Here is a 14,818-nt window from a genome sequence, read left to right as displayed (position 1 = left end):
TTCTAGCTTTTTCTGTCATAGATTAGTACCTATTATCAGTTTACCCACTCTTCTATCTGAGCAGACTGTTTTCCTGGCCGAAACACCCAGGCTGTGTGTGTTTCAGTAGCCCTTCAGTGTAGCACATTGATAGGCATCTTCCTTGTCTGGCAAGGAAGCATCGAACATAGCAGCTTCACCAGCTGTGCCAGCATCATATTATGTATTTGTAAGAGCTAGCAGGTTATTAAATGCTTGCCTTTGACCAGTGAGTGTGTTTTCCTAATTTTTAAACAAAGTGGTAAGCTTTAGATGAGAAAGAGTTCAAAAATGCTGTTCTCTGTTATTTTACTTAACCCTGTAGAATCTTAAAAAAAGATAAGGATGTTCATGGACTTGTTAGCAAGAGTGTAGCGTAAGGCTGCTTGCTTCAAAAAATGAATATTGGGCTATTCACTTTTAAATGTCCTGTCTGGAAGTGGAGTGGAAGACTAGTCAAACAGGTTGTACAAGCCTGGAAAGGGGGTTTCATTTATACAGGCGTTATGGACCGGTTACGGATAAATGACTCTGTCAGGCTGGATCTATGGCAAAAGGGAAGTAGCGTCAGATGTTATAGTTATTGAATAACCATGAGTCTGCTTCCTTGGTGTGCTAGATTTTTGTAGATAATTTTGTTTTATGGCTTTCTAAAAGTTATTTATGAGCTTTATGCGCACGCTACCAGTGAAATTCTTTTTATTTGTGTTAAGTGGCAAAGGGCACACCCTGCCTTAAAAACAGGACAAGGAAATTTTAACAAAAGACTTTGAATAATTCCTTCTTTTACAAAAAGTGCCAAAAGGACTTTAACCCATTACTTCAGAACTCAGAAGAAAAATAAACGAAGGACAGCGTTCGTAACGGTGCAGTTGCAGTCAGTGCAGACAGGAAGCTGGAAAACAGTAAAGATAAAGTGTAATGTACTCAGCTTTGGAGACTGGAGGTGGAGTAGGGGATTCACTGGATGGACAGAAATCTACAGCAGCTGCAAAGAAGTGCTTGGCCCTAGCTTTGTGGTACAGGTTTCTAGTTTACTTCTCTGACATATGAGATTTAGGGGGCAGATATAAAATGAGATTCTAAGGTGGCTTGCTCAGAGGTCCCATACAAGGTTAGCCATTTCACGTCCAAATGGACCATTGAATTTTAATCTGAATAACCACAATACCAGTTAGAAATGGATCTGTTCTATCCTTTCTAAAGCCTTTCTTGGAAGTAAGACCCCTTAGCAAAGCTTAGGGTCTCGGAGAGCAACAAAATATCCACAGAAAGTAAGTCTCCCATTTTTAGTTTTACTCGTTGACATCAAGGGTTGAATATCAGAAGGTGGAATCAACGCAGAGTGAGGCTTGGCTTGCCTGTGTAGCAGGAGTACGTAAAGTGGTGTTGCAGTATGAAAGCAGACTGCCTGGACCCAAGTTTGTAGGGTGAAAAAGTACCCACGCTCTGTTGCAGTTCCAGGCAGCAGGGTATGTAGATCCCAGCGTGTTATTTAGAAAGGCTTTGAAGTGTGGCACTGTGGATTCAGTGTGGCTTTCCGTTTAAAGTTAGAGGATGTGTAGGTCCAGGTCAATTGAGAGAGATTTTCCTTGGGGTTCGCCCTCCTTTTTTTTCCGTGCCGTGTCCCCCCCCCCCCCCGCCCCCCGCCCCCCCCCCCCCCCCCCCCGCCCTTGATGGTTGTTTGGAGGGAAGAACCGTTAACAGAGGACCGGATGGGTTAAGCTTTGGAGTGTCTGGAGCTGTAATCATTAGCTGTCTGTGAAGGCAGTAAAGGAAAGAATGTTTATTTGTAGCTTTTTGCTTTGAGACTTTTGTACTCGTTCTTTTAGAAGTGCTGTAATCTTAACTATTCGGTTGGGTGGGGGGCTTCTGATGGCCTGAGGCGATACAAAGGAGATTTTAATGATCAGGGTACTTGGCTAGGGCTCGGTTCCCAGGGCGGTTGTGATTTCTGAGTTGGAGAAAAATCTCACTGAAAAACTGTCTTAATTTTACAAAAAGTGGAAGCTCTTCAACAGATATACAATAAATATTTGGGAGGTTCTCTGCATTTGAGTCTATATAAAAAAATGGGATATCTAAGATAAAAGGGAAAAGAATCTGCTGCCCCTCTCCTGCTCTGCAAGCAGATAGATGACAAAGCAGAGCTCTGATAATGTGATAGTGTAACAGCTTTTGACTAAAGCCTGCTTTTGCTAATATGTCCAAGATCATTTTATTCGTTGTTGTAAACTAGGAAAAGCGTTTTAGAAACCATTCTTAGGCCACATTTGGATTTCTATTCATCCTTCATTTAAGTTTATTAGACTTTGAGGGACCCTTTACAGCTGCTGTTTGAACTCCAGTGTAAGCACTCACATGCAGAGCTCACTAATGATTCAGTTAATGAGAATGGTTGCAGAAAAGAGGAAAATGACAAGGCAGTGTACTTTGCAAGTATTTTTCTTCCTATTCACGTGTTTTAGTTGACATTGAACCCTGTCAAGTGTGCGTAGATTCTTCAGGACTTTTCCAAAAGAGGGTCTGAAGACCCTCGTGTTGGTGGTGTGTGCTTGCTTATTAATGGGAGACGATTCTATTGTATGTGTCTGCTTAGATGTCTGCCTTCCCCTGTTTGGGGAGTTGGGACCCAAGTCCTTGACTCCCAGGTGGGTTTAGGGTACTGACTTTGATGGAAACCAGGTATGGTTACCACACTTTTTTGTTACTAGGGGTTTAGTTTGTACGAGAAATGGCTTCTTTAGCAATGTTAGTATCCACCAAGCAAACAGCAGGAATCGGTGTGGTCTGAAGCCGTTTGACGCTTCAGCCTATTTTCAGCAAATCTAATGGCTTGGGCTAAAAGCCTGCGGCGTCTGTTCCCATACAACAATGCAACTCCACCAGGAAATCAAGCTGCTGGATATGAATTGTGGAAGAGACTGCTGTGCAGCTGCTTGATGTTGCGCATTGAATGAGGCATGTGGGATGCATTCATGTAAATACTCAATGTACTGTAGGCTCTGTGTGGTTTGCAGGGAGAGTCTCTTCTGCCACATTTTGAATTTGCCTCTTGAAATGCAGAATACAAGATAATACCAGGAAACGTCATACTGTTATTTGTGATACATGAGTACTGTGCAATATTTGCAATTTCAGGAGACAAAAAGGAAGCGATTTCTTCCATTCTGTGCTGCAAATGCAGAGTGTTCGCTGTGCTTCTGCAGCAGGTGGAACAAAACCAGTGAGGCGCAGATGATCCCCACCATGCATAGAAACTCCGGATTTCTTCAGTGAAAGTGCCCTTGGAAAGTTCAAAAGCCTAGGATCTCTTCCCATTCAGCCCCTGCAATATGCATATTGAAAAGGATTTTACAAAAATGAGTCATCCTTTTACCATTGCGTTTAATCTTTTCTCAGTACCCACAGAGATCCTGTGAGTTTGGAAGTTGTTCCCTTTCTAAACAAAGGATTATGCTTTTCTTAATATTGATACTTCCAGTTCAGTTGCTTCCCAAAGGAAGGATAGGATCTGAATGTCAGTGAAAACAGTGTAGTGGATAAAGCTTGTGAATCTGCTTTCCTAGGATGACTGGAACGACTTTAAACAGACAATAGTCAGTCAGTATCCTTGTCTGTGCATTTCTTTTGCGGTGAAAAGCCGTGCCTGAGTTTGTGATGAATGGTATGTTAACTTCAGGCACAAATAGTTTATTTTCTAGCTTTGTGATCTCATGGTGAAAAACTTTATGAATGCAACGCTTTCTCAGAGGTTTATTTGAGATTTTCAGGAGTGACTGAATCCTCTGCCTTTGTGTGCTTGCTTCTGTTTTCCCAAAGTCTTTCTTGTTTTTAGGAGGAGCCTAAAAAGGTTTGTTTCACATATGACCTGTTCTTAAACTTGGAGGGAAATCCACCTGTGAACCACCTTCGTTGTGAGAAACTGACTTTCAACAACCCCACCAAGGAATTCAGGCGCAAACTCATTAAGGCTGGAGGGGTAAGTGCCGGAGGGACTGGAGATCTGAAGAGGTTCTGCTAAATTGTGTCGTGATCTCATTTGGCTCTGGGGTTCCTTTCTGGCTGCAGCCCAGGAGGCTACAGTTTCCTACCTTCCTCTAAAGGATGACCCAGGCAATTTTTACTCCTGGTTATATGACTGCAGCACTTGAAGCAGAACTAAACCATTGCTTGTTTGATTGGTCGTACTTGATTTTTCAATTTAGATGTGACCACTAATATCAAAGCACTAAAACCCCGCTGTAAATGGAGATGTTCTGTGGATGTTACGCGCTGTCCATCAGGCAGTTCGCGTTATCTGTGACCTTCCTAGTGTTGTGAGCTGTATCAGTATAGAAGAGCTCAAGAAAAGGGAGAGGCTTCCAGTCTATTCCTTACTCATTTTGCCACAGGAATGCTTAATACTTAGCGCTTCCTGGTCAGTAATTGTCCTTCAAATCTGAGGTCGGCTGCTTGTGGCTTAGATAATAAAAAAATTAAGGAAAAGTATTAGAATTTAGAGTGAAAATGGATGTGGGAGGATAAAAATAGATATACTCTTGAAGTTACAATAAGATATGTGTTGCTAGAGTGGATGAACTCTTACTTCTGGGAAAATAATATGCAGTGGTAGGCTAAAGAAATGGTAGCTACAAGATCTAGGCAAATTAGCGCAAGCCGCAAAGTGCATGAAGTTTTTAACCAGACAGAGAATGTCAAGACTGTATTCTGAGACACCCCTATGTATAGTAATGTGTAATTATGTTCTGTTAAGGACTTTTTTCAAGATGGTCTTAATTGTTGGCAAAATTTTCTTCTGAGAAACATGTTTCTATCCTGAAAAAGTAAAAAAGCTATGGGGAGGTTTGTCGATAATAAATCTCTGTAAATCACTTTTGGTGCTGATCATCTAGTGGAAATTTTCAACAGGATTGTTCTGACAATACAGGGGAGGTAAGAAGGAAGGTGTTTCAGTGAGCTCAGTGCTTGGTGTTAAGATCTTACGGGAGAGACCCAAGGCCTGCTGCTTCCCCCCCCCCCCCCGAATGAATTCAGCTTCTCTTAAATTGATGAAATCTTGCTCATAGCTTCCAGATTTACCTTGCTGCCTGTTAGGAGCATAAGAGCCATTGCAGCAGAACACACAGTTCTTGTCCAGAGCTTTATTGCCTGCTTGTGCTCAGAATATTGGTGTTCTCTTGATAGTGCGTGTTGCCTTTCTTTTTAATTTGTGTGGCTTTAGTGTTCTGTATTTGAGCAGTTGCCTTGAAAGTGAGCATTACCTAGATAATATCTTTTTATGGCCTTTAATAAAGCTGGGGGGGGAAAAAAACATTCAGAAGAGGTATAATAGGGTGTTAACTGAGCAAAGTAACATAACATGTTAACATAATAACGTAACATGACTTAACATAATCATGCGTTAATAGTCCATGCAGCTTTACTCTTACATAACTTGTCTCCTCTCTACTACTAGGTGATGGTCATGCCAGAAGGAGCAGAAACCGTTTCAAGGCCAAGTCCCGATTATCCGATGTTACCCACAATACCACTCTCTGCCTTCTCTGATCCCAAGAAAACCAAACCATCCCATGGGTCGAAGGTCAGTGAAGCATGCTTTTGTGTCATCCTGAGGTGAGGAAGTCTTTCCAGACTTACTGCTAAGAGCTTGTTTAGCCGCTGTTTCTGTCTACTTCCGATTCTGAAGACTTCCTTATACTCTGTAGTTCACTAGCTAATGGTCTGGAACTTAGCTAATTTAGGAGGCCTTTGTCTGATTTGCTAGACTTCTCTACAGGGAAATTTTGAAAAGAAAATTAAATGTTCAAGACTGGGGATTTTTTGTGAACCATATCTTCCTCCTGAACTGCTACAGCGATAAAGTTGAATGAAGTCCTCTCTGTTCTGACTTGCATCCTTCATGCTGAAGAGAATTACAGGGCTCTTTCACTGTCTGTCATGTAAAGTTGTGCTCTGAGTCCTGGGGGATTTTGATCTCTTGGCAGCAAGGCCGAGTAGAGAGTGAGCACTTCCTCTGTCATTGGGACTACTTAGGGTTGTGGTATAAAGACCTTAGAAGGTCCAGAACATAGAATATGCTGCACTTCTCAAACTAGCGGTCTCAGGATTTGATGTTTGCATCCAGCAATATCGAGTTCTTGAGACTTCAGAAGAAACGTCAGCTTTCTTTTTCACTTGTGTGATGAAGCTATTTTTGTGTGATTCTGCATAGGAGAAACAATCCACAGGCGATGTGTTTTGAAGCGATTACATACACTTTATCAGCCTGAACAGTCACAAATATTAACAGAAATTCATTTTATCATGCAATTCAATTCTGCTATTCATTTTGTTCGAGGCTCTAAACACTTCTGGCACTTCAGTAATGTCTTCTGATGTTGATGTTATGAAACAGAATAAAGATGACTTATCTGTTAGTGGCTGATTTAATTTTGGTCAGGAATTAAGCATTAGAAAACAGAGAAGACAGAACAGAAGGGCTCCGACACAGGCTCTGGTGAAAATTGCCAGTAGCCAGAGACAGTAGTCTGCTGCTTCTTTTCCTTCAGGTTTCCCTCGAGGTGCATGTGAGTTCGCACCTCAATGTGTCCAGTTCATACGCCAGTGTCTTCCCTCAAGACCCATTTCTGTAAGCGTTTTGAGGTCACATATAATTCACAAAGGGAAGTAGTCCTTTGCCTTCACGTGCCCCTGACTCTTAGGATGGGCAGGGTCCTAAGGGTTGGTGTCTTGAAGCTCTTATTTAAGGTGATAAAATGCCTGCTGGTATCAGAGACTGGCTCTCTGTGGTTGTGGGGACATTCAGTATTTTTGTCAAGTTGCTGTGTTCTTGTGGTGGTGAGTTGGGGGCTAGGCTGTGCACATAACTTGCAGCTGCCATGGATGTGATTTAATCTTAAAAAAAAATCTCTTTAGTTGCTGGGTTTATTTTCCCTAAAATGTGGTGTGAAGCATGACTTAGTGTAACACAGCTAGAATGAGTTTCCTCTTACCTGGCTTCAGGTGTTAACACTGCAGATTAAATCTGAATTAAACATCCGTAGATGTTTGTAGACCCTGGAAAGGAACAGGCATTTGTGAAACATGTTTCATTGTGTCCTAATGTAGATGTTTAAGTGCCTACTGTCAACTTCTGTCCATCAGCTTTAGGGAAATCTAGATGTCTGCCTCGGAGGTAGAGAAGTACATTAGCCATCTGTGGGTGGATGTCCACATGAAACAAATGCTTCGGTGTGATTTGTGAGAATGTATTGTACAATTCTATGCAGAGCTTCAATTTCATGCCTAGCTTGCATGTTTCTGTTGCTGAATTTTAGGATGCAAACAAGGAGAGCAGCAAGGCATCCAAGCCACACAAAGTAACCAAGGAGCACAGAGAGAGGCCAAGAAAAGACTCCGAGAGCAAAAGCTCCTCCAAAGACCTTGAAAGAGAACAAAACAAGCCTTTGAAGGACTCCTCCAGAAAACCAACTGAGAACAAACTGCCTAAGGAGGAGAAGGCACCTCCAAAAGCTGCTTTCAAGGAACCAAAACTGGCCGTGAAGGAGACCAAACTGGAGAACACTTCTCCAAAGGGTGGGCCACAGCCGGAGTTAAAGTCTTCCAGCAAGAGGCCCTCCAATGTGGAGTCACCAAAGCCTAGTGCCAAAAAACAAAAAAAGAGTAGCTCCAAAGGAGTAAAGAATATCCTAGGGACATCACCCAGAACCTCATCTTCCTCATATCCAGAGAAGAAACAAACCAAGGAGAAGATGAATGCCAAAGTGGAAAAGGTAAAATCTGAAAGTGAGGCGAAGGAGATCAAAAAGCCTGTGGAAATGGAGGAGTCAAATTCAGAGGATGAAACCTCTTTCAAGTCAGAGGTGAGTAGGGGTTTGTCCTTTACTGGAATTTGTAAGCATGGACACAAATCCAAATTCTCACTACTTTTCGCTTGTATATTTTGTATTTGCTATAAAGAAGCCATGTATCTTCTATAATTGGATTCACAGGATAATGTTGCATGAATTTTTGAACTGCTTCCTACTGGCCACTTCTAGAAAGATTTGTTTTACTAGAATAAATCTTCTAGGGACAATGTGTGTTATGATTTAATCAGCACCATGATACAGTAAGTATTAATGTGTTTCCTTCTGAAAGGATTTTTGTTTTCAAGGAGTTCCCAGTAGAAGAGTTCATTGGGGAAGTGTTAATTCAAGTTACTCTGCAAAGTTTTTTTTTTTCCAGATTGATTAAATGTGTATAGCTTGTGCATTAAAAAGAGGCAGCTCCTCTCTGCTTGTAGCTGTATACCTCAAGTGCACCAGTGTGTAGCAGGCCTGTCATTTCTGTACCAGATACGTGGCCCTTGCTGCGAGCTTCTGCACTCTGCTGATCTCTGTGAAGTCCCGAGTGTCTTGTACTTCATTATTTCTTAGGTGTCATCCATCCCCTTGGGACTCGCAACGCAGCTGTAAGCTGATAGTGCTCTTTAGACTGTTCCGTGAAACCACAAACTGGGGTTGTGGTTCCACAGCGTCGTCTGCAGTCCTGGCCCGCCCCCACCAAGCTTTCTATGCTTCTGTGTCCTCTCTTGCACCAGCCCTCGTGTCTGCTGGATGCCTGACAGAGGTATTTGAGTGCTAGCCCAGAAGGAGGGTAGAAATACTCCGTGTGGTGGAGGGGGAACCGTGGCAGCTGCCAGTCAGATCAGGTTAGGTTTTTGTGGAACTTGAAGCTTAAGGGTATAACTGCATAATGCATTGGCAGCGGCAGAGAAGTCTGAATGAGTTCTTCTTCCACCCTGGGGGGTTCTTTTTGCTCCCAACGCTGCAGTTTGCTACTCCGCCGTTTGTACTGGTACAGCTGTTTGTGGATCTGTGTGGTAAGCCACATCACTAAAGCAAATGAGCAGCTGGAGGTGGACTGGGGCCCGGAAACTCTTAAATCAGCTTTGCTGCTGCAGCCAACGTATTGTGCAACACGCTCTGAGGCTGCGACTCCGAGTGCTTTGAGTTGACATCTTTGCAGGCTGTTGTTGAAAGGAACAGTCTTGCTCTCATTTGTGCTGCTGGCGTGAGTGCTCGTGTGACTTTGCAGTGGGCTGGAGGAGTTTCTCCTTCCATTCCAGCTCTTGCTGAAAGCTGGTTGTCTTTTTTTTTTCTTTCTTTTTTATTTTTTTTCCTTTTTTTACTTTTTCCTTTCTTTCCTTTTTTTCCTTTCCTTCCTTTTTTTCCTTTCCTTCCTTTTTTTCCTTTCCTTCCTTTTTTTCCTTTCCTTCCTTTTTTTCCTTTCCTTCCTTTTTTTCCTTTCCTTCCTTTTTTTCCTTTCCTTCCTTTTTTTCCTTTCCTTCCTTTTTTTCCTTTCCTTCCCCCATGAAGTCCAGTTCCCTGAACTGGCCTCATGCTTGGCTGCCTAAATGCTGGTGCTGACAAAAGGGAGAGGCTGACATGTGGGGGCAGGATTGCTTTTTTCCATTGTTGGCATGTGCTTTTGTCATATCATGGTGACATGACGGCAGCCTGAGCATGCAGAGCATGTCCAGCTTGATGCCTCTGAAATGGTGGAAGTAGCTGACAGGGTTAATGGCAAAAGGGGAGGCGGGGGTCTGTGCACCTTCCAGCTTCTGCTTCTTAGGTCCTAGTGAGTCATTTGTAAGGGAACACCTGCTAGATTATCAGGAATGAAGGATGTTAGGATTGTACCTGCAGGTAGGACACAAGGGCTGTGCTCCCTTATCTTGAAAATATTACTCTTAACTTTCACGTTGTCATTTTTCTAAATAAATAGGGCTGCTGCGGTGTGCCCATATATCAGATATTGGAATTGTTAAATTATTCTGCTTTGCTACTGAATAGTTCACAATGGTTGTAATACCACTTTTTGACAGTTTTCCCTGCCTTCTTACGGTTGAATAAATGAAACTCTTAACAATGCTTGGATAGGGAGGTGTGGTATTGGGATGAAAGTCCTGCTGCCACTTTCAACTTATTAATGCCCAGAGCTGCTGATGTGCATCTTTCTGCCTGTTTACAATGTTTTTATAGTATTAACACTTCCTCTTATAAAGGTTACTGATCAATGGGAACGTGTGATTTTTCTAGCATTGGGATTTGGTAGTGGAAGTAATAGGTGCATTTCCAGGAATGGTGCAATGAAATGCTAAATTTCCAGGGAATGCTTTTAAAAAGGCAAGATAATATTACAGTACACTGAGAATCTTCAAACTAGATCCTACTGTGTAACAAAAAAACCCCCTTTAAGATTATTGCAACAGTCGTTGTGACTATTGGGGATCAAATAGTTGACTTAGCCTCCGCTGCCACCTCGTGGTCCTTAGGCTAAAGCATGTGATTGCTGTACAGCATCTGATTGTACGTTAAAAACATAGGTAGTACTGAAACTTTGTTTCTAGATGTTGTTGTTAGCAGTGGTTCATTATAACTTTTACTCACTCTTAATGCATAGTATGCTCCTGGCATTTCTGCTGAATGCTGACAGTCAGTGGAGTTGGTTTCACCACAGTTTAGCTGGTTTCTGTTCATGTTCTCACCATAAATAGGAAACAGTACAGTGGATTGCTCAAATTGGTGTAGAAACAACTGTTTTGAGGGTATAGTAATAAATTAGAGCTAATTTTGGAGTCAGTTGAGCTAGTTAGGATAGGCATCCTTTCCATGTTTAATGATCAGTATGAGGTGTCCAGAGGGAATGTTGGTGGGTTACTATAAATAGACTTTTTAAGACGACTGTGACGGTTGTGCTAGGTTGTATGCTAGTCATCTTTCCCATTTTAAAGTAAGGGATTTTTCACTTTGACATTTTTAAGATGCTATTTTTCGTCACTTGAGGCTATTTGAAACTAGTGGCATGAAGGGTTTTGGTGGGAGCTGTTGATACTACTGCCCAGGAGCACTGAGTTACAGTGCATCAAAATTTTCATAAAGGTTGTTTTTATTTGCCTTGCATTTTGTGTGTTTTTTGTAATTCCAAGAACTGCCTTCAGTGATGTGTGGTGTTGTGGAGTGCTCAGATACTTCTGTCTCGCTGTGCTTTGTGCTCTGCACCAGTTTTCTGGATTCGAAAGATTAAGATTCTTTTTCTTTTTTTCCCTTTTATGGGGGGTTAAGTCTGTCCAGTCCAGCCCTTCCAGCTCCAGCTCCGACTCCAGCTCTGACTCTGATTTCGAACCATCTCAGAACCACAGTCAAGGTGTGTGGCAAGAAATAAAATTTGTTAAAATCTTCCTTGCGTAACCTTATAAGGCTTGTGAGAATTAGATCTGTTTTCCCAGCATCATATATAAGGCTAATATGATTTCTTGTATGCAACCATGTGTTGAAGCTGTGATGCTTCAGCAAGAAAAGGCAATAATATCATAGCATAATCATGAACAAGTATTTTTCTTGTTTTGGCAGTTAATTTATGAGTAGGGTCTCTCTCTGGATTTGGTTCTTTCCCTATTGACTTTAGTTTCTGCCTAGGTTTATAGATGTGTTTGCTGCTTCATCTATAGTGTCACTGGAATATTTCTCCTCCAGTCTCATATATGTTTTATTGAAAATTATAAATGTGGCATTCATCACTTTGCCAGCACATAGCATAGCTTTTTTTTCAGATTCCTCCACTGGTAATCCAAAGAGATAATATTGTGGCAATAGTAAATGTTCTAACCTTAGCAAATGCTGTGTGGAGGCTAGGGTGGCTCTACAGCAGTTATAAAGTTTGTCAGCTGTGCTTTAGTTTTGAGACTGGAATACAGTGTTTTAGCAATATCTCTGTGCAAAATGAAAATACCAGCGACATCTTCTTGAGAAATCTTGGTGTATCGTGACGATAACTAAGTGAGCTCGGATCAGATAGCTCAGATGGAGTTCTGCTGCACATGTCCTAGTGTTGAATTGCTTTCTCCCCTCTGATTCCAGGCCCGCTGCGCTCCATGGTGGAAGATCTGCAGTCAGAGGAGTCAGACGATGATGACAGCTCCTCTGGAGAAGAGGCAGCAGTCAAACCAAACCCAGTCAATCGGGATTCCAGGTGGTAACAAATCGGGAAGAAAGATGTTTGGTTTTTTTTCCCTCCATGTTTGGTATTTTTTGTATGGCCTCCGTTTGGAGAGAGTAGTCAAAGTGATCGGGCTATGCATGAGAGGAAAGTGTGAGAAAAGGAGAGAAAGGGCAGATGCGTGGAGTACTTGGCACCGTGTCGGGACACAGTCAATGAAAACAGCAGGGTGAGAACAGAACTGGGTGAGGAGCCATCACTGGAGCTCAAAGAGAGGAAGCCACTGGGAAGGGTGATATGTGTTGAGCTTGCAGGTGTTAGTGACTGAGCCCCTTAAAATAGTCACCTAATTGTCATCTTCAGATGTCTGCTGAGCTGAATGGTGTGCAACACCTTTGATCTGTGGAGATTAGAGGAGTGTTGTGGAGGCTGTCGGCATGTGTGCTGCTCTTACTGTGTACGACTGGTACAAACCTGAGGAGTCTTAGTCTTTGCTGATAGTACATGCTGACAGTTGGTTACCTGACTCCCGTGAGACTTGATTAGCAGCTGTTTCCTGCTTTAGTCAGTGGAAATAGTTGAATTCCATCCTTCTCTCCTCAGGAAATGCTGTTGTAGCTAAAACCTGGAGTCGCAGGCTGAATGTTTGAAACCAAATGCTTGGCCCAGACAGCAGCTGCAAATTTCAAACCGTGCTTATCTTTACCAAAAAAACCCAAAAAATATCTGTTGTTGCAATTTGTCATTATCAGCCAAACAGGAATGGAGAGACTTTGAAGGAAATTTTTTAGACCTTTAGGGGATAGGTAATAAACAGGTTTTTTCAAGCTCATCAGACATAGGATACCTGCTAGAAGACATCTGTAGGGTCACACGAAGAATGTGAATAAATAGGAAATCTCAAAGGTCACAGCAGAAACACCGAATGCATTTTCTGCCTGTGTTCTCAGTGGAGGTGTTGGCAAGCCTCTCATGCAGATACTCGGTGATCTTGGAATGAATCCCCAAAATGAGCAGTTGTGGTTTGTGATGATCAGGTGGTACTTGCTCAGTTGTTCTAAGAGGATTTGTGTATGAAAGAGTTGAACTGCTAGCTGTAATGTGTAAACTAAAACTCCCTATTGTGCCTGCCTGGAGAATGGAAGATGGCAAAGGTGATGTCAGCTGGGAAAAAAGGGATTCCTGGAAATTACAGACTGACCATTTCTCCCAGGCAATTTAGTAGTGTATAATAAAGAAGATAATTTCTCTTAACTCTGTGTGGTTCAATTGACAGCTAAGTAAGTGTCCTGTTAGCTGGTGAAGCTAATTCTCGGCTGCTTGTCTTTCAGACTGAGCCTCAGTGACAGCGACAGTGATAACAGTGCAGATTCCTGCCTGCCAAGTCGAGAGCCACCTCCTGGTCAGAAGCTGCCCCCAGCAAATAATAAGGTATTGCATCCTACATACCCGTGCAGTGCTGCTTTCCACCACGCTTGGTTCCTGCATTGTCTTCAGTCCATGGTGATAGTTCTGACTTGCGCCAAAATTGCCCTATTTCACTCTCTTCATTAGACAGATAATTTCTCTCTGTTCAGTGCTGTGCATGCAAACCATTAAACCACTATGCTGTATGAGCTAATTCTGGTCCCTAACATTGATTTATTTTATCTTCAGGCATCTGGAAGAAAAAGCCCAGAGTCTTGTAACAAGCCAGAGAAGATCCTGAAGAAGGGAACATATGACAAGGTGTGTTTGAAGATTTGCATATCATAGAACTGTTGGATGCTCACTAACATTTCTGTGTAGAAAACAATTTGAGTCAGCCTAGCCTGTTCCGATTGTTGTGTCTTGACATATGGTGAAAAACAGATGTTGAAAGGACAGACTTTGGAGAGTGACACTGCAGAAATGGTGTATATTAAATAGATGGAACCCCAGGTCATTTCCATGTGCAAAATGGGAAAATTGTTTTCTTTCTTTGCCCTCTGAACCAGTGGCCTCGCCACTGCTGGAGTGGCGAGGGCCTCTGCATTAAAAGGCCGTTTTCATCTGTCTCTGATCATAGAAGTCAAAGATTGTTTGGTGCTCTGCTTCGTGGTTTGGTTGAAACCTTTCTTTGTTCAATGAAATTCCCTCTTTCTTGCCTCCAAGGGAAGCTGAGCAGTGTACATGCTGCTAAAGCAGATAGCCAAACCCCAAGTTGTCCAGGAGGTTCTCCCACTGTGATTTTTTTCATGAAGAAATCAATCAAGTGGGAGCTTAATACTTTTCCTTAGTCTAATCTTTGAAGTCCTTACACTACACTCATCAAAGAGTCGGTCCGTAGCTCTCACCTGTGCGTATTAACACTCTTTCAACAGGAAAATACAGCACAGGTTAATCACTTACTGTTAGCTGTGTGATCCTGGAGATAGTTGCATCTGAGTCTCCTGCTAGCTACAAAATTTTCCACTTTTAACAGTAGCTGAGATGGCTTATCTGGGGCGAGGTTTGTAGGTAATAGTATCTTTTATTAGACTACTTAATACAGATAGAAGGGGACACCCTGGAGACCCATTGAAGAGAGTGCCTGAAATACGATCAGCTTTTCCAGCTGTCAGAGGTTTACAGAAGACACTAGCTCTCCCAGCAAGCGTAGCGTTCGGTAGTGTTTGGGCTGGTTTTGGAAGAAGCTTTTCTCTATGTGAATGTGCTGGGGAGGGGTGGATTTCACAAATTTAGCAGCGGGGGGAGGAATTTGGGATTTTTTTTTTTTGCTTTCATACAGTTACTTAAATGAGTTTGGTTTTGCTGATACAGGCATGAACAACTCTAGGGCAGCTTTACAGATTAA

At 42.4% G+C, this 14,818-nt stretch overlaps 1 protein-coding gene across 1 annotated transcript in view; it reads left to right on the top strand.

Annotated features, from left to right (window-relative positions):
* The window catches only part of MLLT1 (MLLT1 super elongation complex subunit), a 32,138-nt gene that overhangs the window by 11,715 nt on the left and 5,605 nt on the right, over positions 1-14,818 (top strand). Inside the window, exons 4-10 of the mRNA XM_075444027.1 lie at positions 3,857-4,000; positions 5,477-5,602; positions 7,338-7,883; positions 11,130-11,211; positions 11,925-12,036; positions 13,335-13,434; positions 13,660-13,731. Of these exons, the coding sequence (XP_075300142.1) occupies positions 3,857-4,000; positions 5,477-5,602; positions 7,338-7,883; positions 11,130-11,211; positions 11,925-12,036; positions 13,335-13,434; positions 13,660-13,731 (1,182 nt within the window). The remainder of the gene's footprint in view (positions 1-3,856; positions 4,001-5,476; positions 5,603-7,337; positions 7,884-11,129; positions 11,212-11,924; positions 12,037-13,334; positions 13,435-13,659; positions 13,732-14,818) is intronic.

The sequence above is a fragment of the Opisthocomus hoazin genome, chromosome 27 (assembly GCF_030867145.1).
Source record: "Opisthocomus hoazin isolate bOpiHoa1 chromosome 27, bOpiHoa1.hap1, whole genome shotgun sequence".
Lineage (NCBI taxonomy): Eukaryota > Metazoa > Chordata > Aves > Opisthocomiformes > Opisthocomidae > Opisthocomus > Opisthocomus hoazin.
The sequence above is the reverse complement of the archived record's forward strand: the minus strand, read 5'-3'. Positions and strand labels throughout refer to the sequence as shown.